At 46.9% G+C, this 27,589-nt stretch overlaps 1 protein-coding gene across 4 annotated transcripts in view; it reads left to right on the top strand.

The window, feature by feature from the left end:
* The window catches only part of phf2 (PHD finger protein 2), a 131,443-nt gene that overhangs the window by 56,405 nt on the left and 47,449 nt on the right, over window positions 1–27,589 (top strand). For 3 of the 4 annotated variants that reach the window (XM_064967380.1, XM_064967379.1, XM_064967382.1), the window contains exons 10-17: window positions 1,250–1,341; window positions 3,917–4,006; window positions 8,158–8,496; window positions 9,829–9,945; window positions 14,874–14,992; window positions 15,067–15,242; window positions 18,818–18,885; window positions 26,013–26,164. In XM_064967380.1, the coding sequence (XP_064823452.1) occupies window positions 1,250–1,341; window positions 3,917–4,006; window positions 8,158–8,496; window positions 9,829–9,945; window positions 14,874–14,992; window positions 15,067–15,242; window positions 18,818–18,885; window positions 26,013–26,164 (1,153 nt within the window). The remainder of the gene's footprint in view (window positions 1–1,249; window positions 1,342–3,916; window positions 4,007–8,157; window positions 8,497–9,828; window positions 9,946–14,873; window positions 14,993–15,066; window positions 15,243–18,817; window positions 18,886–26,012; window positions 26,165–27,589) is intronic. The other variant, XM_064967381.1, reaches the window with a different exon arrangement.

The raw sequence follows: 27,589 nt of genomic DNA, 5'->3' as shown, positions 1-27,589 counted from the left end.
AGCCTTCGCAGACAGACAGCTAGCTCGAGGCAGCCTTCGCAGACAGACAGACAGCTCGAGGCAGCCTTCGCAGACAGACAGCTAGCTCGAGGCATGCAACTAGAAGCATGAGTCTCAATTAAACGGCCTTCAGCTTGCAGTAACATGTTCCAGGATGCACTACTCAGATGTTAAAGGGATTGTTTTCTGTTATTAAACCAGAATGGATCCAGTTTCAACAACGTTGTAGAGTCGGTAAACAGAGTTATATTTTCCTTGCTGTGTATGAAATGTGTGGTGACAAGGCTCTGAATGTAGATGTGTTGTGATTGGTTAAATACTGACAGCAGTTAGGCTAGAGGGCACCGTTATCTGACAGCACAAAGAGGCTTTTACGAAACATCACAGCTCTGTGCGGCTCCTGACTTTAGCTCCATCAATGTTAAACAAGTGGATGAACAGAACCTGTTAAAGTCCATTAATTAAACCTTTATTTCATCAGGTTGTCCCATTGAGGTTAAAAGACCTCTTTACCAAGGGAGAGCTGTCTGACCTCTTTACCAAGGGAGAGCTGTCTGACCTCTTTACCAAGGGAGAGCTGTCTGACCTCTTTACCAAGGGAGAGCTGTCTGACCTCTTTACCAAGGGAGAGGTGTCTGACCTCTTTACCAAGGGAGAGCTGCCTGACCTCTTTACCAAGGGAGAGCTGTCTGACCTCTTTACCAAGGGAGAGCTGTCTGACCTCTTTACCAAGGGAGAGCTGTCTGACCTCTTTACCAAGGGAGAGCTGTCTGACCTCTTTACCAAGGGAGAGCTGTCTGACCTCTTTACCAAGGGAGAGCTGTCTGACCTCTTTACCAAGGGAGAGCTGTCTGACCTCTTTACCAAGGGAGAGCTGCCTGACCTCTTTACCAAGGGAGAGCTGTCTGACCTCTTTACCAAGGGAGAGCTGTCTGACCTCTTTACCAAGGGAGAGCTGTCTGACCTCTTTACCAAGGGAGAGCTGCCTGACCTCTTTACCAAGGGAGAGCTGCCTGACCTCTTTACCAAGGGAGAGCTGCCTGACCTCTTTACCAAGGGAGAGCTGCCTGACCTCTTTACCAAGGGAGAGCTGTCTGACCTCTTTACCAAGGGAGAGCTGTCTGACCTCTTTACCAAGGGAGAGCTGTCTGACCTCTTTACCAAGGGAGAGCTGTCTGACCTCTTTACCAAGGGAGAGCTGTCTGAGGCTGTCAACATGTGTTTTTAACAGCATTCTGTCTTGCTTCAGGTTTACACAAGGCCAACAGACAGCCAGCTGCCTACCTGATCCATGGAGCTAAGATCATTAACGGAGCTTTCAGGGCCTGGACTAAGAAACAGGCAAGTTTGGTTTCCTCCTTTACAACTATATACCTTCAAATACCTGCTACTCTACTTGACCAAAAGTATGTGGACACCTGCTGGTCAAACATCTCATTCCAAAATCATGGCCATTAATATGGAGTTTGCTGCTATAACAGCCTCCACTCTTCTGGGAAGGCTTTCCACTAGATGTAGGAACATTGCTGCTATAACAGCCTCCACTCTTCTGGGAAGGCTTTCCACTAGATGTTGGAACATTGCTGCTATAACAGCCTCCACTCTTCTGGGAAGGCTTTCCACTAGATGTTGGAACATTGCTGCTATAACAGCCTCCACTCTTCTGGGAAGGCTTTCCACTAGATGTTGGAACATTGCTGCTATAACAGCCTCCACTCTTCTGGGAAGGCTTTCTACTAGATGTTGGAACATTGCTGCTATAACAGCCTCCACTCTTCTGGGAAGGCTTTCCTCTAGATGTTGGGACGTTGCTGCTATAACAGCCTCCACTCTTCTGGGAAGGCTTTCCTCTAGATGTTGCAACATTGCTGCTATAACAGCCTCCACTCTTCTGGGAAGGCTTTCCTCTAGATGTTGGGACGTTGTTGCTGTAACAGCCTCCACTCTTCTGGGAAGGCTTTCCTCTAGATGTTGGGACGTTGTTGCTATAACAGCCTCCACTCTTCTGGGAAGGCTTTCCTCTAGATGTTGCAACATTGCTGCTATAACAGCCTCCACTCTTCTGGGAAGGCTTTCCTCTAGATGTTGCAACATTGCTGCTATAACAGCCTCTACTCTTCTGGGAAGGCTTTCCTCTAGATGTTGGGACGTTGCTGCTATAACAGGCTCCACTCTTCTGGGAAGGCTTTCCTCTAGATGTTGGGACGTTGTTGCTATAACAGCCTCCACTCTTCTGGGAAGGCTTTCCTCTAGATGTAGCAACATTGCTGCTATAACAGCCTCCACTCTTCTGGGAAGGCTTTCCTCTAGATGTTGCAACATTGCTGCTATAACAGCCTCCACTCTTCTGGGAAGGCTTTCCTCTAGATGTTGGGACGTTGTTGCTATAACAGCCTCCACTCTTCTGGGAAGGCTTTCCTCTAGATGTTGGGACGTTGTTGCTATAACAGCCTCCACTCTTCTGGGAAGGCTTTCCTCTAGATGTTGCAACATTGCTGCTATAACAGCCTCCACTCTTCTGGGAAGGCTTTCCTCTAGATGTTGGGACGTTGTTGCTATAACAGCCTCCACTCTTCTGGGAAGGCTTTCCACTAGATGATGGAACATTGCTGCTATAACAGCCTCCACTCTTCTGGGAAGGCTTTCCACTAGATGTTGGGACGTTGTTGCTATAACAGCCTCCACTCTTCTGGGAAGGCTTTCCACTAGATGTTGGAACATTGCTGCTATAACAGCCTCCACTCTTCTGGGAAGGCTTTCCACTAGATGATGGAACATTGCTGCTATAACAGCCTCCACTCTTCTGGGAAGGCTTTCCACTAGATGTTGGGACGTTGTTGCTATAACAGCCTCCACTCTTCTGGGAAGGCTTTCCACTAGATGTTGGAACATTGCTGCTATAACAGCCTCCACTCTTCTGGGAAGGCTTTCCACTAGATGTTGGGACGTTGTTGCTATAACAGCCTCCACTCTTCTGGGAAGGCTTTCCACTAGATGTTGGAACATTGCTGCTATAACAGCCTCCACTCTTCTGGGAAGGCTTTCCTCTCGATGTTGGGACATTGCTGCTATAACAGCCTCCACTCTTCTGGGAAGGCTTTCCACTAGATGTTGGGACGTTGTTGCTATAACAGCCTCCACTCTTCTGGGAAGGCTTTCCACTAGATGTTGGAACATTGCTGCTATAACAGCCTCCACTCTTCTGGGAAGGCTTTCCACTAGATGTTGGAACATTGCTACTATAACAGCCTCCACTCTTCTGGGAAGGCTTTCCACTAGATGTTGGGACGTTGTTGCGGGGTCTTGCTTCCATTCAGCCACAAGAGCATTATTGCAGACGGGCACTGATGTTGGGTGATTAGGTCTGGCTCGCAGTCGGCATTCTAATTCATCACAAAGGTGTTCGTTGGGGTTGAGGTCAGGGCTCAGTCAAGTTCTTCCACGCCGATCTTTGTGCACGGGGGCATTGCCATGTTGAAACAGGAAAGGGCCTTCCCCAAACCTTTCCCACAAAGTTGGAAGCACAGAATAGCCTAGAATGTCATTGTATGCTGTAGCGTTAAGATTTCCCTTCACTGGAACTAAGGGGCCTGAACCTTGAAAAACAGCCCCAGACCATTATTCCTCTTCCACCAAACTTTACAGTTGACACGATGCATTCGGAAAGGTGGCATCCTACGACAGTGCCAAGTTGAAAGTCACTGAGATTTTCTGTAAAGCCATTCTACTGTCAATGTTTGTCTATGGAGATTACATGGCTGTGTGCTCGATTTTTATACACCTGTCAGCATCGGGTGTGACTGAACTAGCCAAATCCACTAATTTGAAGTGGTGTCCACATACTTTCTTATATATTGTGAATAATCTGAAATATAAATCCATATTTAACTGCGTTGTCAACGTGTCGTTCCTCCAGGCTCTGTTAGAACACGAGGATGAACTTCCAGAAAACATGAAGCCCACTCAGCTCATCAAGGACCTGGCCAAGGAGATCAGGATCTCAGAGGTACGACTTCTTACCCTGTTCTGCTGCCCTGTTCTACTGCCCTGTTCTACTGCCCTGTTCTGGTCTATTCTGTTCTACTGCCCTGTTCTGGTCTATTCTGTTCTACTACCCTGTTCTACTGCCCTGTTCTGGTCTATTCTGTTCTGCTGCCCTGTTCTACTGCCCTGTTCTGGTCTATTCTGTTCTGCTGCCCTGTTCTGCTGCCCTGTTCTACTACCCTGTTCTGGTCTATTCTGTTCTACTGCCCTGTTCTACTGCCCTGTTCTACTGCCCTGTTCTACTGCCCTGTTCTACTGCCCGGTTCTACTGCCCTGTTCTGGTCTATTCTGTTCTACTGCCCTGTTCTGGTCTATTCTGTTCTACTGCCCTGTTCTACTGCCCTGTTCTGGTCTATTCTGTTCTACTGCCCTGTTCTACTGCCCTGTTCTACTGCCCTGTTCTACTGCCCTGTTCTGGTCTATTCTGTTCTACTGCCCTGTTCTACTGCCCTGTTCTACTGCCCTGTTCTGATCTATTCTGTTCTACTGCCCTGTTCTACTGCCCTGTTCTACTGCCCTGTTCTGATCTATTCTGTTCTACTGCCCTGTTCTACTGCCCTGTTCTGGTCTATTCTGTTCTACTGCCCTGTTCTACTGCCCTGTTCTGATCTATTCTGTTCTACTGCCCTGTTCTACTGCCCTGTTCTGATCTATTCTGTTCTACTGCCCTGTTCTACTGCCCTGTTCTACTGCCATGTTCTGATCTATTCTGTTCTACTGCCCTGTTCTACTGCCCTGTTCTACTGCCCTGTTCTACTGCCCTGTTCTGATCTATTCTGTTCTACTGCCCTGTTCTACTGCCCTGTTCTGATCTATTCTGTTCTACTGCCCTGTTCTACTGCCCTGTTCTACTGCCATGTTCTGATCTATTCTGTTCTACTGGGCAGGTTTACAATGGCCTTTGTTGTTGTAGAGACTAGCGATGTAACGATTCACCGATACGCATCGTCCCGGGTTTTTGTTTTTGTTTGTTTATTTCACCTTTATTTAACCAGGTAGACGAGTTGAGAACAAGTTCTCATTTACAACTGCGACCTGGCCAAGATAAAGCTTAGCAGTGTGAACAGACAACACAGAGTTACACATGGAGTAAACAATTAACAAGTCAATAACACAGTAGAAAAAAAGGGGAGTCTATATACAATGTGTGCAAAAGGCATGAGGAGGTAGGCGAATAATTACAATTTAGCAGATTAACACTGGAGTGATAAATGATCAGATGGTCATGTGCAAGTAGAGATACTGGTGTGCAAAAGAGCAGAAAAGTAAATAAATAAAAACAGTATTGGGATGAGGTAGGTAAATTGGTGTGGGCTATTTACCGATGGACTATGTACAGCTGCAGCGATCGGTTAGCTGCTCAGATAGCAGATGTTTGAAGTTGGTGAAGGAGATAAAAGTCTCCAACTTCAGCGATTTTAGCAATTCGTTCCAGTCACAGGCAGCAGAGAACTGGAAGGAAAGGCGGCCAAATGAGGTGTTGGCAGATACATACAGTACCATTTTGTTACCACACAGGTACCATACCTATCTAGACACATGGACTGGTACCACACAGGAACCATACCTATCTAGACACATGGACTGGTACCATACCTATCTAGACACATGGACTGGTACCATACAGGAACCATACCTATCTAGACACATGGACTGGTACCATACCTATCTAGACACATGGACTGGTACCATACAGGAACCATACCTATCTAGATACATGGACTGGTACCACACAGGAACCATACCTATCTAGACACATGGACTGGTACCATACAGGTACCATACCTATCTAGACACATGGACTGGTACCATACCTATCTAGACACATGGACTGGTACCATACAGGAACCATACCTATCTAGACACATGGACTGGTACCATACAGGTACCATACCTATCTAGACACATGGACTGGTACCATACAGGAACCATACCTATCTAGACACATGGACTGGTACCATACCTATCTAGACACATGGACTGGTACCATACAGGAACCATACCTATCTAGACACATGGACTGGTACCATACCTATCTAGACACATGGACTGGTACCATACCTATCTAGACACATGGACTGGTACCATACAGGAACCATACCTATCTAGACACATGGACTGGTACCATACCTATCTAGATACATGGACTGGTACCATACCTATCTAGACACATGGACTGGTACCATACAGGAACCATACCTATCTAGATACATGGACTGGTACCATACAGGAACCATACCTATCTAGACACATGGACTGGTACCATACAGGAACCATACCTATCTAGACACATGGACTGGTACCATACCTATCTAGACACATGGACTGGTACCATACAGGAACCATACCTATCTAGATACATGGACTGGTACCATACCTATCTAGACACATGGACTGGTACCATACAGGTACCATACCTATCTAGATACATGGACTGGTACCATACCTATCTAGACACATGGACTGGTACCATACAGGTACCATACCTATCTAGACACATGGACTGGTACCATACAGGAACCATACCTATCTAGATACATGGACTGGTACCATACCTATCTAGACACATGGACTGGTACCATACCTATCTAGACACATGGACTGGTACCATACAGGAACCATACCTATCTAGACACATGGACTGGTACCATACAGGAACCATACCTATCTAGACACATGGACTGGTACCATACCTATCTAGATACATGGACTGGTACCATACCTATCTAGACACATGGACTGGTACCATACAGGAACCATACCTATCTAGATACATGGACTGGTACCATACAGGAACCATACCTATCTAGACACATGGACTGGTACCATACAGGAACCATACCTATCTAGACACATGGACTGGTACCATACAGGTACCATACCTATCTAGACACATGGACTGGTACCATACAGGAACCATACCTATCTAGACACATGGACTGGTACCATACCTATCTAGACACATGGACTGGTACCATACAGGAACCATACCTATCTAGATACATGGACTGGTACCATACCTATCTAGACACATGGACTGGTACCATACAGGTACCATACCTATCTAGACACATGGACTGGTACCATACAGGAACCATACCTATCTAGATACATGGACTGGTACCATACCTATCTAGACACATGGACTGGTACCATACAGGTACCATACCTATCTAGACACATGGACTGGTACCATACAGGTACCATACCTATCTAGACACATGGACTGGTACCATACAGGAACCATACCTATCTAGATACATGGACTGGTACCATACCTATCTAGACACATGGACTGGTACCATACAGGAACCATACCTATCTAGACACATGGACTGGTACCATACAGGAACCATACCTATCTAGACACATGGACTGGTACCATACAGGAACCATACCTATCGAGACACATGGACTGGTACCATACCTATCTAGACACATGGACTGGTACCATACAGGAACCATACCTATCTAGACACATGGACTGGTACCATACAGGAACCATACCTATCTAGACACATGGACTGGTACCATACAGGAACCATACCTATCTAGACACATGGACTGGTACCATACAGGAACCATACCTATCTAGACACATGGACTGGTACCATACAGGAACCATACCTATCTAGACACATGGACTGGTACCATACAGGAACCATACCTATCTAGACACATGGGCTGGTACCATACAGGAACCATACCTATCTAGACACATGGACTGGTACCATACAGGAACCATACCTATCTAGACACATGGACTGGTACCATACCTATCTAGACACATGGACTGGTACCATACAGGAACCATACCTATCTAGACACATGGACTGGTACCATACAGGAACCATACCTATCTAGACACATGGACTGGTACCATACCTATCTAGATACATGTACCTGTTTGCAGAGCTCTTTATAGTTACAGTACAGACATGACCTCCCAGCTGCATTATGGGTGTTGTAGTGAACTGGGTTACTAACGGGTCTATGAACGTACATCTCAGACTGTTGTCATGGTTCAGTGTAAAATATAAGGAGGGAAAATTGTAAAGTGAGTGTCCTCGGATAAAGACGTCTTGATAACCGACCGACCGTGTTGTTGTCCAGAATGCAGCTAAAGCCATTAAGAGTGATTCGAGTAGCAAGGCTCCAGTGGAGGAACCCCCTCCTGCCCCATTAGAGCCTGAGGACCCTGCTTCCCCCTCCAGCCACCCCTCTCCGTCCCCTCCTCCTCGGGAGAAACCTGCCAGGAAGAAGGCCTCCAAGCCCCCCAAACCTCCCAAGGTCCCCAAAGCGAAGGAGGGAGGGAAGAAGAAAGGAAAGAAAGAGAAGGAGGTCCCCCCTCCCCCTCCGTTGAAGCCCTCCAGCCTGGCAGCTCTGGAGTCTCACGCCAAGGACATCCTCAGCAAGATGGACCAGCCCAAGAAAGGCAAGGTGGGGGGCAAGGTGAGCTATTAACCTGTTTAACCATGTTTAACCTGACTGGGCCTGTAACAAACACACCCCTATAGGCCCAGATGGACCAGCCCAAGAAGGGTAAGGTGGGGGGCAAGGTGAGCTATTAACCTGTTTAACCATGTTTAACCTGACTGGGCCTGTAACAAACACACCCCTTTAGGCCTAGATGGACCAGCCCAAGAAGGGTAAGGTGGGGGGCAAGGTGAGCTATTAACCTGTTTAACCATGTTTAACCTGACTGGGCCTGTAACAAACACACCCCTATAGGCCTAGATGGACCAACCCAAGAAGGGTAAGGTGGGGGGGGGCAAGGTGAGCTATTAACCTGTTTAACCATGTTTAACCTGACTGGGCCTGTAACAAACACACCCCTATAGGCCTAGATGGACCAGACCGAGAAAGGCAAGGTGGGGGGCAAGGTGAGCTATTAACCTGTTTAACCATGTTTAACCTGACTGGGCCTGTAACAAACACACCCCTATAGGCCTAGATGGACCAGCCCAAGAAGGGTAAGGTGGGGGGGGGGCAAGGTGAGCTATTAACCTGTTTAACCATGTTTAACCTGACTGGGCCTGTAACAAACACACCCCTATAGGCCTAGATGGACCAGCCCAAGAAGGGTAAGGTGGGGGGGGGGGGCAAGGTGAGCTATTAACCTGTTTAACCATGTTTAACCTGACTGGGCCTGTAACAAACACACCCCTATAGGCCTAGATGGACCAGCCCAAGAAAGGCAAGGTGGGGGGCAAGGTGAGCTATTAACCTGTTTAACCATGTTTAACCTGACTGGGCCTGTAACAAACACACCCCTATAGGCCTAGATGGACCAGCCCAAGAAAGGCAAGGTGGGGGGCAAGGTGAGCTATTAACCTGTTTAACCATGTTTAACCTGACTGGGCCTGTAACAAACACACCCCTTTAGGCCTAGATGGACCAGCCCAAGAAGGGTAAGGTGGGGGGCAAGGTGAGCTATTAACCTGTTTAACCATGTTTAACCTGACTGGGCCTGTAACAAACACACCCCTATAGGCCTAGATGGACCAGCCCAAGAAGGGTAAGGTGGGGGGGGGGGGCAAGGTGAGCTATTAACCTGTTTAACCATGTTTAACCTGACTGGGCCTGTAACAAACACACCCCTATAGGCCTAGATGGACCAGCCCATGAAGGGTAAGGTGGGGGGGGGGGGCAAGGTGAGACCATGCAAGCTGACCTGTCCTACTCTACCTCATATCAAATCAAATTGTATTGGTCACATACACACGGTTAGCAGCAGTTACCTGTCACCTATATGATGTCCTGTCTGTGTTACCTGCTTCCCAGGCGACTAAGAATGTCCTGAGCATGTCGGAAAAGGACACCTGTAAGCAGAACGACCTGGAGAAGTTTGAGATCCGAGAACAGAACAAGAAACAGACGGAAGCCAAGTGGAAATATAAGGTACGCTACAGGACAGTTTGGGTTAGGTCAGATACAGGTTGAGTTAGGTCAGATACAGGTTGAGTTAGGTCAGATACAGGTTGAGTTAGGTCAGATACAGGTTGAGTTAGGTCAGATACAGGTTGAGTTAGGTCAGATACAGAACAGGTTGAGTTAGGTCAGATACAGAACAGGTTGAGTTAGGTCAGATACAGGTTGAGTTAGGTCAGATACAGGTTGAGTTAGGTCAGATACAGGTTGAGTTAGGTCAGATACAGAACAGGTTGAGTTAGGTCAGATACAGGTTGAGTTAGGTCAGATACAGGTTGAATTAGGTCAGATACAGGTTGAGTTAGGTCAGATACAGGTTGAGTTAGGTCAGATACAGGTTGAGTTAGGTCAGATACAGGTTGAGTTAGGTCAGATACAGGTTGAGTTAGGTCAGATACAGGTTGAGTTAGGTCAGATACAGGTTGAGTTAGGTCAGATACAGGTTGAGTTAGGTCAGATACAGAACAGGTTGAGTTAGGTCAGATACAGAACAGGTTGAGTTAGGTCAGATACAGGTTGAGTTAGGTCAGATACAGGTTGAGTTAGGTCAGATACAGGTTGAGTTAGGTCAGATACAGGTTGAGTTAGGTCAGATACAGGTTGAGTTAGGTCAGATACAGGTTGAGTTAGGTCAGATACAGAACAGGTTGAGTTAGGTCAGATACAGAACAGGTTGAGTTAGGTCAGATACAGAACAGGTTGAGTTAGGTCAGATACAGGTTGAGTTAGGTCAGATACAGGTTGAGTTAGGTCAGATACAGAACAGGTTGAGTTAGGTCAGATACAGAACAGGTTGAGTTAGGTCAGATACAGGTTGAGTTAGGTCAGATACAGAACATGTTGAGTTAGGTCAGATACAGGTTGAGTTAGGTCAGATACAGTTTGAGTTAGGTCAGATACAGAACATGTTGAGTTAGGTCAGATACAGGTTGAGTTAGGTCAGATACAGGTTGAGTTAGGTCAGATACAGAACATGTTGAGTTAGGTCAGATACAGGTTGAGTTAGGTCAGATACAGAACAGGTTGAGTTAGGTCAGATACAGAACATGTTGAGTTAGGTCAGATACAGGTTGAGTTAGGTCAGATACAGGTTGAGTTAGGTCAGATACAGAACATGTTGAGTTAGGTCAGATACAGGTTGAGTTAGGTCAGATACAGAACAGGTCAGGGCAGACGGTGAACAGACAGGGGGAGACAGGCCAGGACAGACGGTGAAGAGACAGGGGGAGACAGACCAAGGCAGACGGTGAACAGACAGGGGGAGACAGGCCAGGACAGACGGTGAAGAGACAGGGGGAGACAGACCAAGGCAGACGGTGAACAGACAGGGGGAGACAGGCCAGGACAGACGGTGAAGAGACAGGGGGAGACAGACCAAGGCAGACGGTGAACAGACAGGGGGAGACAGGCCAGGACAGACGGTGAAGAGACAGGGGGAGACAGACCAAGGCAGACGGTGAACAGAGAGGGGGGAGTGTGTGGAGGTACCTGCACCAGACAGGGGGGAGACAGGCCAAGGCAGATGGTGAACAGACAGGGGGAGACAGGCCAAGGCAGATGGTGAACAGACAGGGGGAGACAGGCCAAGGCAGATGGTGAACAGACAGGGGGAGACAGGCCAAGGCAGATGGTGAACAGACAGGGGGAGACAGACCAAGGCAGACGGTGAATAGACAGGGGGAGACAGGAGAGACAGACAGAGGCAGACAGTGAACAGAGAGGGGGGAGTGTGTGGAGGTACCTGTAACAGAGAGGGGGGAGACAGGCCAAGGCAGATGGTGAACAGACAGGGGGAGACAGGCCAAGGCAGATGGTGAACAGGTCGCCAGGTGGAATCAGTGCCATGCCAGTGAACAGCAGGAGGGTGGTTCTGTGGCCCAAAGGCCTTTTCCTTCACCTCTGGTCTGGGAGCCTTAACTCAGCATTCAGTCTCCATAAAGCCAAATATATCACTGTAATGTACTTTATTTTTAGCTTTTTCTTCTTGGCGTTCAAAATAGCATCAGACCAAACACTCCTCACTCAGCTCCAGGTTGGACGGTGTCCTCAGGTCTTTGCTGTCTGTTGGCTAGAGCTCCCTCTGTATAGGGCGGGAAAATAAAACCGTAAGCATTCATCTCTCTGGTTCATTTTGGTCAAAATTAGGTTGTTAGAAAATGTAGTTAAGTTATGGAAAATACAGACTAGTTGGTTAAGATACAGACTAGTTGGATAAAGAATAATGAAGTTAGATACAGAGTAGTTAGTTAAGTTAGATACAGAGTAGTTAGTTAAGTTAGATACAGAGTAGTTAGTTAAGTTAGATACAGAGTAGTTAGTTAAGTTAGATACAGAGTAGTTAGTTAAGTTAGATACAGAGTAGTTAGTTAAGTTAGATACAGAGTAGTTAGTTAAGTTAGATACAGAGTAGTTAGTTAAGTTAGGTAAGATATAGAATAGTTAAGTTAGGTAAAATATAGAATAGTTAAGTTAGGTAAGATATAGAGTAGTTAGTTAAGTTAGATACAGAGTAGTTAGTTAAGTTAGGTAAGATACAGAGTAGTTAGTTAAGTTAGGTAAGATACAGAGTAGTTAGTTAAGTTATATACAGAGTAGTTAAGTTAGTTTAGGTAAGATAGAGTAGTTAATTTAGTTAAGATACAGAATAGTTGGGTAAGATATATAATAGTTTGATTTGAAAGTCAAAGGTCAAATCCAGAATAGATTGAGTCAAGGCTGTCTTGGTATGCTTTAAAAACACATGGACCAAAGTAAACATGATAATGATGGATAAACGTAACAATAAACCCAATTCAAGCTGGATGCAGTTTCAAAGAAGATACAAATGGTTCTGTTGTATTAAAGTGGAGAAGCGGAGAAGTCCAGCAGAAAAACGTGGTATGATGGTAAAGTGATTAACACACTATCGATCATAGTAATCAGCTAAACTAACACTGCGGTTTTACTCACAATTAGAGTGGTGGAACTGTTCAAAGCTTCTAGAACCCAGGCCCAGCCAACCGTCTCAGTCCTCACAACTATGTCATATCCACAACATTCCACCTGTAAGCATTCACATCTGCCCCGGGGTCCTGCTGGTGGAAGGGGGTCCCAAATGCTACCCTATTCCCCTATAAGGTGTAGAGGACTCTGGTCAGAAGTAGTTTGCTACAGCGTATAGGGCTCCATTTAGGATACAGTCCTGCTCTAAAGAGGCTGTTGTGTCATTATAGCTGGATAACATGGGATGGGTTCTGGAGGACAGCTTAGTTGGAGCGAACGGAAGACATTAGTCGGCTTTCGTTTCGTGGAAACTTGTATGCCAAAGTGTTCCGGTTGTAATGTCTGTAGTCATTCCAAGGGTCCTGGTCCCTCTCAAGAGTGGAACTAGCTGCAGCTCAAACACTAACACATGGACTGGTAGATGGAGATACAGACCGGTCAGAGAAACTAAGGGCAGATCAGACCACATCTTCTATAGGACCTGGTAGGTGGAGATACAGACCGGTCAGAGAAACTAAGGGCAGATCAGACCACATCTTCTATGGGACCTGGTAGGTGGAGATACAGACCGGTCAGAGAAACTAAGGGCAGATCAGACCACATCTTCTATAGGACCTGGTAGGTGGAGATACAGACCACATCTTCTATGGGACCTGGTAGGTGGAGATACAGACCACATCTTCTATAGGACCTGGTAGGTGGAGATACAGACCAGTCAGAGAAACTAAGGGCAGATCAGACCACATCTTCTATAGGACCTGGTAGGTGGAGATACAGACCACATCTTCTATAGCACCTGGTAGGTGGAGATACAGACCGGTCAGAGAAACTAAGGGCAGATCAGACCACATCTTCTATAGGACCTGGTAGGTGGAGATACAGACCGGTCAGAGAAACTAAGGGCAGATCAGACCACATCTTCTAGGTGGAGATACAGACCACCTCTGTTTCTCTGATGGACTGGAGACCCTGGTAGATAGATACTACCATTTAAAAGTTTGGGGTCACTTAGAAATGTCTTTATTTTTGAAAGAAAATCACATTTTTGGCCATTTAAAATAATAGAATTGATCAGAAATACAGTGTAGACATGGTTAGTGTTGTAAATGACTATTGTAGCTGGAAACGGCTGATTTTAATGGAATATCTACATAGGCATACAGAGGCTCATTACCAGCAACCATCACTCCTGTGTTCCAATGGCACGTTGTGTTAGCTAATCCAGGTTTATCATTTCAAAAGGTTAATTGATCATTAGAAAACCCTTTTGCAACTATGTTCGCACAGCTGAAAACTGTTGTTCTCATTAAAGAAGCAATAAAACTGGCCTTCTTTAGACTAGTTGAGTATCTGGAGCATCAGCATTTGTGCGTTCGATTACAGGCTCAAAATGGCCCGAAACAAATAACTTTTTCCTGAATCTTGTCAGTCTATTCTTGTTCTTAGAAATGAAGGCTATTCCATGTGAGAAATTGCCAAGAAACTGAAGATCTGGTACAACGCTGTGTACTACTCCCTTCACAGAACAGCACAAACGGTCTCTAACCAGAATAGAAAGAGGAGTGGGAGGCCCCGGTGCACAACTGAACAAGAGGACAAGTACATTAGTGTGTCTAGTTTGAGAAACAGACGCCTCACAAGTCCTCGAATGGCAGCATCATTAAATGGTACCCATAAAACACCAGTCTCAACGTCAACAGTGAAGAGGCAACTTCGGGATGCTGCCCTTCTAGGCAGAGTTCCTCTGTCCAGTGTCTGTGTTATTTTGCTCATCTTAATCTTTTATTGTTATTGGCCAGTTTGAGATATGGCTTTTTCTTACCTCCCTTGCAATGTTATAAACATGTTGTATGTCCTTCTGCCAGATCCTCTAAAATATAACATTACGTTATCGTTGTTGTTCATATCCGTTACAGAACAGCAAACCAGATTCCTTACTGAAGATGGAAACTGAAGAGCACAAGTTTGAGAGAACGCCACTATCAGGCAACAAAGACAAGTTTTCATTCTCATTGACACACAAGAAGTTACTAGGGTATGTATACTGTGTACATGTATTGTCTGTCTGTGACTGGCACCCGTTCCTTACTGTCCTGTGCCCCCACCCAGTTCTAAGCTGAAGCCCCAGACCAACTCCAGTGTGTTCAGCTCGTTACAAAACCTAAAGGAGGACAAGGCCAAGCCGGTGAGAGACGAGTATGAGTACGTGTCAGACGAAGGAGAGCTGAAGATTGATGAGTTCCCCATCAGGAGGAAAAAGAACGCCGTCAAGAGGGACGTATCCTGTGAGTACTGACACATATAGATGTCCAACTACTACTGGAGACAGAGACACTGGAGACAGAGACACTGGAGACAGAGACACTGGAGACAGAGACACTGAGAGACAGAGACACTGGAGACAGAGACACTGGAGACTGAGACACTGGAGACAGAGACACTGGAGACAGAGACACTGAGACAGAGACACTGGAGACAGAGACACTGAGACAGAGACACTGGAGACAGAGACACTGGAGACAGAGACACTGGAGACAGAGACACTGGAGACAGAGACACTGAGACAGAGACACTGGAGACAGAGACACTGGAGACAGAGACACTGGAGACAGAGACACTGGAGACAGAGACACTGGAGACAGAGGAGACAGAGACACTGGAGACAGAGACACTGGAGACAGAGACACTGGAGACAGAGGAGACAGAGACACTGGAGACAGAGACACTGGAGACAGAGACACTGGAGACAGAGACACTGGAGACAGAGACACTGAGAGACAGAGACACTGGAGACAGAGACACTGGAGACTGAGACACTGGAGACAGAGACACTGGAGACAGAGACACTGAGACAGAGACACTGGAGACAGAGACACTGAGACAGAGACACTGGAGACAGAGACACTGGAGACAGAGACACTGGAGACAGAGACACTGAGACAGAGACACTGGAGACAGAGACACTGGAGACAGAGACACTGGAGACAGAGACACTGGAGACAGAGACACTGGAGACAGAGACACTGGAGACAGAGACACTGGAGACAGAGACACTGAGACAGAGACACTGGAGACAGAGACACTGAGACAGAGACACTGGAGACAGAGACACTGGAGACAGAGACACTGGAGACAGAGACACTGGAGACAGAGACACTGGAGACAGAGACACTGGAGACAGAGGAGACAGAGACACTGGAGACAGAGACACTGGAGACAGAGACACTGGAGACAGAGACACTGGAGACAGAGGAGACAGAGACACTGGAGACAGAGACACTGGAGACAGAGACACTGGAGACAGAGACACTGGAGACAGAGACACTGGAGACAGAGACACTGAGACAGAGACACTGGAGACAGAGACACTGGAGACAGAGACACTGGAGACAGAGACACTGAGACAGAGACACTGGAGACAGAGACACTGAGACAGACACTGAGAGACAGAGGCACTGAGAGACAGAGACACTGAGACAGACACTGAGAGACAGAGACACTGGAGACAGAGACACTGGAGACAGAGACACTGAGACAGAGACACTGGAGACAGAGACACTGGAGACAGAGACACTGGAGACAGAGACACTGGAGACAGAGACACTGAGACAGAGACACTGGAGACAGAGACACTGAGACAGACACTGAGAGACAGAGGCACTGAGAGACAGAGACACTGGAGACAGAGACACTGGAGACAGAGACACTGGAGACAGAGACACTGAGACAGACACTGAGAGACAGAGGCACTGAGAGACAGAGACACTGGAGACAGAGACACTGAGACAGAGACACTGAGAGACAGAGGCACTGAGAGACAGAGACACTGGAGACAGAGACACTGGAGACAGAGACACTGGAGACAGAGACACTGGAGACAGAGACACTGGAGACAGAGACACTGAGAGACAGAGACACTGGAGACAGAGACACTGGAGACTGAGACACTGGAGACAGAGACACTGGAGACAGAGACACTGAGACAGAGACACTGGAGACAGAGACACTGAGACAGAGACACTGGAGACAGAGACACTGGAGACAGAGACACTGGAGACAGAGACACTGGAGACAGAGACACTGGAGACAGAGACACTGAGACAGAGACACTGAGACAGAGACACTGGAGACAGAGACACTGGAGACAGAGACACTGGAGACAGAGACACTGAGACAGAGACACTGGAGACAGAGACACTGAGACAGACACTGAGAGACAGAGGCACTGAGAGACAGAGACACTGAGACAGACACTGAGAGACAGAGACACTGGAGACAGAGACACTGGAGACAGAGACACTGGAGACAGAGACACTGGAGACAGAGACACTGGAGACAGAGACACTGAGACCGAGACACTGGAGACAGAGACACTGAGACAGAGACACTGGAGACAGAGACACTGAGACAGACACTGAGAGACAGAGACACTGAGACAGACACTGAGAGACAGAGGCACTGAGAGACAGAGACACTGGAGACAGAGACACTGGAGACAGAGACACTGAGACAGACACTGAGAGACAGAGGCACTGAGAGACAGAGACACTGGAGACAGAGACACTGAGACAGAGACACTGAGAGACAGAGGCACTGAGAGACAGAGACACTGGAGACAGAGACACTGGAGACAGAGACACTGGAGACAGAGACACTGGAGACAGAGACACTGGAGACAGAGACACTGAGAGACAGAGACACTGGAGACAGAGACACTGGAGACTGAGACACTGGAGACAGAGACACTGGAGACAGAGACACTGGAGACAGAGACACTGGAGACAGAGACACTGGAGACAGAGACACTGAGAGACAGAGACACTGGAGACAGAGACACTGGAGACTGAGACACTGGAGACTGAGACACTGGAGACTGAGACACTGGAGACAGAGACACTGAGACAGAGACACTGAGACAGAGACACTGGAGACAGAGACACTGGAGACAGAGACACTGGAGACAGAGACACTGGAGACAGAGACACTGGAGACAGAGACACTGGAGACAGAGACACTGAGACAGAGACACTGGAGACAGAGACACTGGAGACAGAGACACTGGAGACAGAGACACTGAGACAGAGACACTGGAGACAGAGACACTGAGACAGACACTGAGAGACAGAGGCACTGAGAGACAGAGACACTGAGACAGACACTGAGAGACAGAGACACTGGAGACAGAGACACTGGAGACAGAGACACTGGAGACAGAGACACTGGAGACAGAGACACTGAGACCGAGACACTGGAGACAGAGACACTGGAGACAGAGACACTGGAGACAGAGACACTGGAGACCGAGACACTGGAGACCGAGACACTGGAGACCGAGACACTGGAGACAGAGACACTGGAGACAGAGACACTGAGACACTGAGAGACAGAGACACTGAGAGACAGAGACACTGAGAGACAGAGACACTGGAGACAGAGACACTGGAGACAGAGACACTGGAGACCGAGACACTGGAGACCGAGACACTGGAGACCGAGACACTGGAGACCGAGACACTGGAGACAGAGACCTAATCTAATCTCTGTCTCCAGTGTCTCTGTCTCCAGTGTCTCTGTCTCCAGTGTCTCTGTCTCCAGTGTCTCTGTCTCCAGTGTCTCTGTCTCCAGTGTCTCGGTCTCCAGTGTCTCGGTCTCTGTGTCTCTGTCTCCAGTGTCTCTGTCTCTGTGTCTCTGTCTCCAGTGTCTCTGTCTCCAGTGTCTCTGTCTCCAGTGGCTCTGTCTCCAGTGTCTCTGTCTCCAGTGTCTCGGTCTCCAGTGTCTCTTCTGATTTACTCGTTGTTGATTGACTGTCTCTTCTGATATACTCGTTGTTGATTGACTGTCTCTTCTCTTCCTGTTCCAGTCCTGTCAAACATCAAAGACCCAATCCACCCATCCAAGAAGCCAAAGCTCCTCCCCTCTGCTGTCAAGGTACATCAGCTCCTCCCCTTTGTTCCCCGGGTATGTTAACTCCTCCCCTCTCCTCCCAGGGTATGTTAACTCCTCCCCTCTCCTCCCAGGGTATGTTACCTCCTCCCCTCTCCCCCCAGGGTATGTTACCTCCTCCCAGGGTATGTTACCTCCGCCCCTCTCTTCCCAGGGTATGTTACCTCCTCCCCTCTCCTCCCAGGGTATGTTACCTCCTCCCAGGGTATGTTACCTCCCCCCAGGGTATGTTACCTCCTCCCAGGGTATGTTACCTCCTCCCAGGGTATGTTACCTCCTCCCTTCTCCTCCCAGGGTATGTTACCTCCTCCCCTCTCCTCCCAGGGTATGTTACCTCCTCCCCTCTCCTCCCAGGGTATGTTACCTCCTCCCCTCTCCTCCCAGGGTATGTTACCTCCTCCCCTCTCCTCCCAGGGTATGTTACCTCCTCCCCTCTCTTCCCAGGGTATGTTACCTCCTCCCCTCTCCTCCCACGGTATGTTACCTCCTCCCCTCTCCTCCCAGGGTATGTTACCTCCTCCCCTCTCCTCCCAGGGTATGTTACCTCCTCCCCTCTCTTCCCAGGGTATGTTACCTCCTCCCCTCTCCTCCCAGGGTATGTTACCTCCTCCCCTCTCCTCCCAGGGTATGTTACCTCCTCCCCTCTCCTCCCAGGGTATGTTACCTCCTCCCCTCTCCTCCCAGGGTATGTTACCTCGTCCCAGGGTATGTTACCTCCTCCCCTCTCCTCCCAGGGTATGTTACCTCCTCCCCTCTCCTCCCAGGGTATGTTACCTCCTCCCCTCTCCTCCCAGGGTATGTTACCTCCTCCCCTCTCCTCCCAGGGTATGTTACCTCCTCCCAGGGTATGTTACCTCCTCCCAGGGTATGTTACCTCCTCCCAGGGTATGTTACCTCCTCCCAGGGTATGTTACCTCCTCCCCTCTCCTCCCAGGGTATGTTACCTCCTCCCCTCTCCTCCCAGGGTATGTTACCTCCTCCCCTCTCCTCCCAGGGTATGTTAACTCCTCCCCTCTCCTCCCAGGGTATGTTAACTCCTCCCCTCTCCTCCCAGGGTATGTTACCTCCTCCCCTCTCCTCCCAGGGTATGTTACCTCCTCCCAGGGTATGTTACCTCCTCCCCTCTCCTCCCAGGGTATGTTACCTCCTCCCCTCTCCTCCCAGGGTATGTTACCTCCTCCCAGGGTATGTTACCTCCTCCCAGGGTATGTTACCTCCTCCCCTCTCCTCCCAGGGTATGTTACCTCCTCCCAGGGTATGTTACCTCCTCTCCTTATGTCACCAATAACATATGAAGGACCATGTGGCTAGAAAATATCTGAGCTCATTATGGTTTGGGTCAGGTCAGCTCAATAGTGTCCGGTGTGTATCACAGTTATGTCCATGGAGAGTCTGGATCCCATTCCCAAGACAAAGTCCCAAATATCACCCTAGTTAAAGGTAGTGCATAAGGAAGAGGATTCCATTTGGGAAGAATGCTAATAGTTCCAACTCCGCTGTCCTATTAGCCAGCTAACATCCCAGAACTAGGTACTTTAATTACACTCTGATATTTCCATTTCTACGTCCATGGAGAGAACAACCTAATGAGGAGTTCTAAGAGTCAGAGGAAAACATTCTGGAATATCCACTCCTTCCTTCCATGAGGTCGTTAATGAATTCCATGTGATGGTTTAAAAAGCAGTCAAGTAGCAATAGAGATCACATATGGCTGTGTGTGTAGTGTTGCCGTGATACCAGTATCTTCATATTAGGAAGTAAGGAAGCGAAGGAAACAGAACATGAAGTGGACTCCCATGTCTTTAGGAAAAGAGCCGTAAAGTTGGAAACAAACATCATTATGTTGTCATCCAGAGTCACGTTGATTTATTTTCCAAGCTATATCACACAATATTTTACACACAATGCAAATAGTCTGGGTAGCCATTTGATTAGATGTTCAGGAGTGTTATGGCTTGGGGGTAGAAGCTGTTTAGAAGCCTTTTTGTCCTCGACTTGGCACTCCGGTAACGCTTGCCATGTGGTAGTAGAGAGAACAGTCTATGACTGGGGTGGCTGGGGTCTTTGACCATTTTTAAGGCCTTCCTCTGACACCGTCTGGTGTAGAGGTCCTGGATGGTGTGTTTGGACCTAGTGGTTAGAGCGTTGGACTAGTAACCGAAAGGTTGCAAGTTCAAATCCCAGAGCTGACAAGGTACAAATCTGACGTTCTGCCCCTGAACAGGCAGTTAACCCACTGTTCCTAGGCCGTCATTGAAAATAAGAATTTGTTCTGAACTTACTTGCCTAGTTAAATAAAGGTAAAAAATATTTAAAAAATTATTTAAAAAAACTACACCTGAACTACATCAAAACTATATCAAAACTACACCTAAACTATATTAAAACTATGTCAAAACTGCACCTAAACTACACCTAAAATATTACAAAACTACACCTGAACTACACCCAAACTACACCCAAACTACACCTTAACTACACCTTAACTACACCTTAACTACACCTAAACTACACCCAAACTATACCCAAACTACACCTAAACTATACCCAAACTATACCCAAACTATACCTAAACTACACCTAAACTACACCCAAACAATACCCAAACTATACCTAAACTACACCTTCACTTCACTATACCAAAACTACAACTACTCCTACACTACACCTGAGCTGCACCTGTACTACACCTAAACTAAATCTATACTATATTAAAACTACATCTAAACTATATCAAAACTACACCTAAACTATTTCAAAACTACACCTAAACTGCACCTGAACTACACCCAAACTACACCCGAACTACACCTGAACTACACCCAAACTACACCTTAACGACACCTAAACTATACCCAAACTATACCTAAACTACACCTAAACTACACCTAAACTACACCTAAACTACACCCAAACAATACCTAAACTACACCTTCACTTCACTATAGCAAAACTACAACTACTCCTACACTACACCTGAGCTGCACCTGTACTACACCTAAACTAAATCTATACTATATTAAAACTACATATAAACTATATCAAAACTATATTAAAACTACATCTAAACTATATCAAAACTACACCTAAACTATATTAAAACTACATCTTAACTATATTAAAACTACATCTAAACTATTTCAAAACTACACCTAAACTGCACCTACACTATACCTAAACTGCACCCGAACTACACCCAAACTACACCTAAACTATACATCTAAACTATATCAAAACTACACCTAAACTATTTCAAAACTACACCTAAACTGCACCTGAACTACACCCAAACTACACCTGAACTACACCCAAACTACACCTTAACGACACCCAAAATATACCCAAACCATACCCACACTATACCCAAACTACACCTAAACTATACCCAAACTACACCTTCACTTCACTATACCAAAACTACAACTACTCCTACACTACACCTGAGCTGCACCTAAACTAAATCTATACTATATTAAAACTACATCTAAACTATATTTAAACTACATCTAAACTATTTCAAAACTACACCTAAACTATATCAAAACTATATCTAAACTATATCAAAACTATATTAAAACTACATCAAAACTACACCTAAACTATTTCAAAACTACACCTAAACTGTACCTAAACTACCCTAAAGGGAACACTTAAACAACACAATGTAACTCCAAGTCAATCACACTTCTGTGAAATCAAACTGTCCACTTCGGAAGCAACACTGATTGACAATACATGTCACATGCTGTTGTGCAAATGGAATAGACAACAGGTGGAAATTATAGGCAATTAGCAAGACACCCCAAATAAAGGAGTGGTTCTGCAGGTGGGGACCACAGACCACTTCTCAGTTCCTATGCTTCCTGGCTGATGTTTTGGTCACTTTTGAATGCTGGCGGTGCTTTCACTCTAGTGGTAGCATGAGACGGAGTCTACAACCCACACAAGTGGCTCAGGTAGTGCAGCTCATCCAGGATGGCACATAAATGCGAGCTGTGGCAAGAAGGTTTGCTGTGTCTGTCAGCGTAGTGTCCAGAGCATGGAGGCGCTACCAGGAGACCGGCCAGTACATCAGGAGACGTGGAGGAGGCCGTAGGAGGACAACAACCCAGCAGCAGGACCGCTACCTCCGCCTTTGTGCAAGGAGGAGCAGGAGGAGCACTGCCAGAGCCCTGCAAAATGACCTCCAGCAGGCCACAAATGTGCATGTGTCTGCTCAAACGGTCAGAAACAGACTCCATGAGGGTGGTATGAGGCCCCGACGTCCACAGGTGGGGGTTGTGCTTACAGCCCAACACCGTGCAGGACGTTTGGCATTTGCCAGAGAACACCAAGATTGGCAAATTCGACACTGACGCCCTGTGCTCTTCACAGATGAAAGCAGGTTCACACTGAGCACATGTGACAGTCTGGAGACGCCGTAGAGAACATTCTGCTGCCTGCAACATCCTCAGTCATGGTGTGGGGTGGCATTTCTTTGGGGGGCCGCACAGCCCTCCATGTGCTCGCCAGAGGTAGCCTGACTGCCATTAGGTACCGAGATGAGATCCTCAGACCCCTTGTGAGACCATATGCTGGTGCGGTTGGCCCTGGGTTCCTCCTAATGCAAGACAATGCTAGACCTCATGTGGCTGGAGTGTGTCAGCAGTTCCTGCAAGAGAAAGGCATTGATGCTATGGACTGGCCCGCCCGTTCACCACACCTGAATCCAATTGAACACATCTGGGACATCATGTCTCGCTCCATCCACCAACGCCACGTTGCACCACAGACTGTCCAGGAGTTGGTGGATGCTTTAGTCCAGGTCTGGGAGGAGATCCCTCAGGAGACCATCCGCCACCTCATCAGGAGCATGCCCAGGCGTTGTAGGGAGGTTATACAGGCACCTGGAGGCCACACACACTACTGAGCCTCATTTTGACTTGTTTTAAGGACATTACATCAAAGTTGGATCAGCCTATAGTGTGGTTTTCCACTTTAATTTTGAGTGTGACACCAAATCCAGACCTCCATGGGTTGATAAATTTGATTTCCATTGATAATTTTTGTGTGATTTTGTTGTCAGCACATTCAACTATGTAAAGAAGTATTTAATAAGAATATTTCATTCATTCAGATCTAGGATGTGTTATTTTAGTGTTCCCTTTATTTTTTGGAGCAGTGTATATCAAAACTAAACCAAAATTACACCTAAACTATATATACTATTACACCTAAACTATATCAAAACTACACCTAAACTATATCAAAACTACACCTAAACTATATCAAAACTAAATCGAATCTATTTCGAAATTACACCTAAACTATATCGAAATTACACCTAAACTATGTCGAAATTACACCTAAACTATATCAAAACTACATCGAAACTATATCGAAATTCCACCTAAACTATATCGAAATTACACCTAAACTATATCGAAATTACACCTAAACTATGTCGAAATTACACCTAAACTATATCGAAACTGCATCAAAACTATATCGAAATTGCACCTAAACTATATCAAAACTACATCGAAACTATATCGAAATTACACCTAAACTATATCGAAATTACACCTAAACTATGTCGAAATTACACCTAAACTATATCGAAACTGCATCAAAACTATATCGAAATTGCACCTAAACTATATCAAAACTACATCGAAACTATATCGAAATTACACCTAAACTATATCGAAATTACACCTAAACTATATCGAAATTACACCTAAACCATATCGAAATTACACCTAAACTATATCGAAACTACACCTAAACTATATCAAAACTACATCGAAACTATATCGAAATTACACCTAAACTATATCGAAACTACATCTAAACTATATCGAAACTACACCTAAACTATATCGAAACTACACCTAAACTATATCGAAACTACACCTAAACTATATCAAAATTACATCTAAATGAATCGTTGTTTCTTATGTTCGTTGCACCTTGCGGCTTGATATGCATCTGATGCTAAATGGGATACCCGGCAACGTTCTCTAGCGGGTTCTGATAGGCTGAAAGGCCAGGCGGTTCTTGTGTTAAAGTAATGTCCTGGTGTGTTCAGTGTGTGAGGGTTTTACAGTAATGTCCTGGTGTGTTCAGTGTGTGAGAGTTTTACAGTAATGTCCTATTGTGTTCAATGTGTGAGTGTTTTACAGTAATGTCCTGGTGTGCTCAGTGTGTGAGTGTTTTACAGTAATGTCCTGGTGTGTTCAGTGTGTGAGGGTTTTACAGTAATGTCCTAGTGCGTGAGGGTTTTACAGTAATGTCCTGGTGTGTTCAGTGTGTGAGGGTTTTACAGTAATGTCCTGGTGTGTTCAGTGTGTGAGGGTTTTACAGTAATGTCCTAGTGCGTGAGGGTTTTACAGTAATGTCCTGGTGTGTTCAGTGTGTGAGGGTTTTACAGTAATGTCCTGGTGTGTTCAGTGTGTGAGAGTTTTACAGTAATGTCCTATTGTGTTCAATGTGTGAGTGTTTTACAGTAATGTCCTGGTGTGTTCAGTGTGTGAGGGTTTTACAGTAATGTCCTGGTGTTTTCAGTGTGTGAGGGTTTTACAGTAATGTCCTGGTGTGTTCAGTGTGTGAGGGTTTTACAGTAATGTCTTGGTGTGTTCAGTGTGAGGGTTTTACAGTAATGTCCTGGTGTGTTCAGTGTGTGAGGGTTTTACAGTAATGTCCTGGTGTGTTCAGTGTGTGAGGGTTTTACAGTAATGTCCTGGTGTGTTCAGTGTGTGAGGGTTTTACAGTAATGTCCTGGTGTGTTCAGTGTGTGAGGGTTTTACAGTAATGTCCTGGTGTGTTCAGTGTGTGAGGGTTTTACAGTAATGTCCTGGTGTGTTCAGTGTGAGGGTTTTACAGTAATGTCCTGGTGTGTTCAGTGTGTGAGGGTTTTACAGTAATGTCCTGGTGTGTTCAGTGTGTGAGGGTTTTACAGTAATGTCCTGGTGTGTTCAGTGTGTGAGGGTTTTACAGTAATGTCCTGGTGTGTTCAGTGTGTGAGGGTTTTACAGTAATGTCCTGGTGTGTTCAGTGTGTGAGGGTTTTACAGTAATGTCCTGGTGTGTTCAGTGTGTGAGGGTTTTACAGCATTTTATTGTATTCCTCAGAAGGCTGACTCGTCAGATGAGGAGTCGCTCCACATCGACACAGAGGTCAAGCCGGAGGTGAAAGGTCGTAACTCGAAGGTGAAAAAGAAGACGGGCATCCTGGACCTTCTCCAGGCCAGCAAGGCAGTGGGCGTCGACTACAACGCCAACAGGTACACCATAGGACCATCACACACACCTGTATAGGACCATCACACACACCTGCATAGGACCATCACACACACCTGTATAGGACCATCACACACACCTGTATAGGACCAGCACACACACCTGCATAGGACCATCACACACACCTGTATAGGACCATCACACACACCTGCATAGGACCAGAACACACACCTGTATAGGACCAGCACACACACCTGTATAGGGCCAGCACACACACCTGCATAGGACCATCACACACACCTGTATAGGACCAGCACACACACCTGCATAGGGAGGCACACACACCTGCATAGGACCATCACACACACCTGTATAGGACCAGCAAACACACCTGCATAGGGAGGCACACACACCTGCATAGGACCAGCACACACACCTGTATAGGACCAGCACACACACCTGCATAGGACCAGAACACACACCTGTATAGGACCAGCACACACACCTGCATAGGACCAGCACACACACCTGCATAGGACCAGCACACACACCTGCATAGGACCAGAACACACACCTGCATAGGACCAGAACACACACCTGCATAGGACCAGAACACACACCTGTATAGGACCAGCACACATAACTGCATAGGACCAGAACACACACCTGCATAGGACCAGAACACACACCTGCATAGGACCAGAACACACACCTGTATAGGACCAGCACACACACCTGCATAGGACCAGCACACACACCTGCATAGGACCAGCACACACACCTGCATAGGACCAGAACACACACCTGCATAGGACCAGAACACACACCTGCATAGGACCAGAACACACACCTGCATAGGACTAGAACACACACCTGCATAGGGAGGCACACACACCTGCATAGGACCAGCACACACACCTGCATAGGACCAGAACACACACCTGCATAGGACCAGAACACACACCTGCATAGGACCAGAACACACACCTGCATAGGACCAGAACACACACCTGCATAGGACCAGGCATAGGACCAGCACACACACCTGCATAGGACCAGGCACCAGCACACACACCTGCATAGGACCAGAACACACACCTGCATAGGACCAGAACACACACCTGCATAGGACCAGAACACACACCTGCATAGGACCAGAACACACACCTGCATAGGACCAGAACACACACCTGCATAGGACCAGCACACACACCTGCATAGGACCAGCACACACACCTGCATAGGACCAGAACACACACCTGCATAGGACCAGATACCAGAACACACCCTGCATAGGACCAGAACACACACCTGCATAGGACCAGAACACACACCTGCATAGGACCAGAACACACCTGCATAGGACCAGAACACACACCTGCATAGGACCAGCACAGCATAGGACAGAACACACCTGCATAGGACCAGCACACACACCTGCATAGGACCAGCACACACACCTGCATAGG

This window comes from Oncorhynchus masou, chromosome 6, assembly GCF_036934945.1.
Source record: "Oncorhynchus masou masou isolate Uvic2021 chromosome 6, UVic_Omas_1.1, whole genome shotgun sequence".
NCBI classification, from domain to species: domain Eukaryota; kingdom Metazoa; phylum Chordata; class Actinopteri; order Salmoniformes; family Salmonidae; genus Oncorhynchus; species Oncorhynchus masou.
This window is presented reverse-complemented; position numbering and strand designations above follow the sequence as displayed.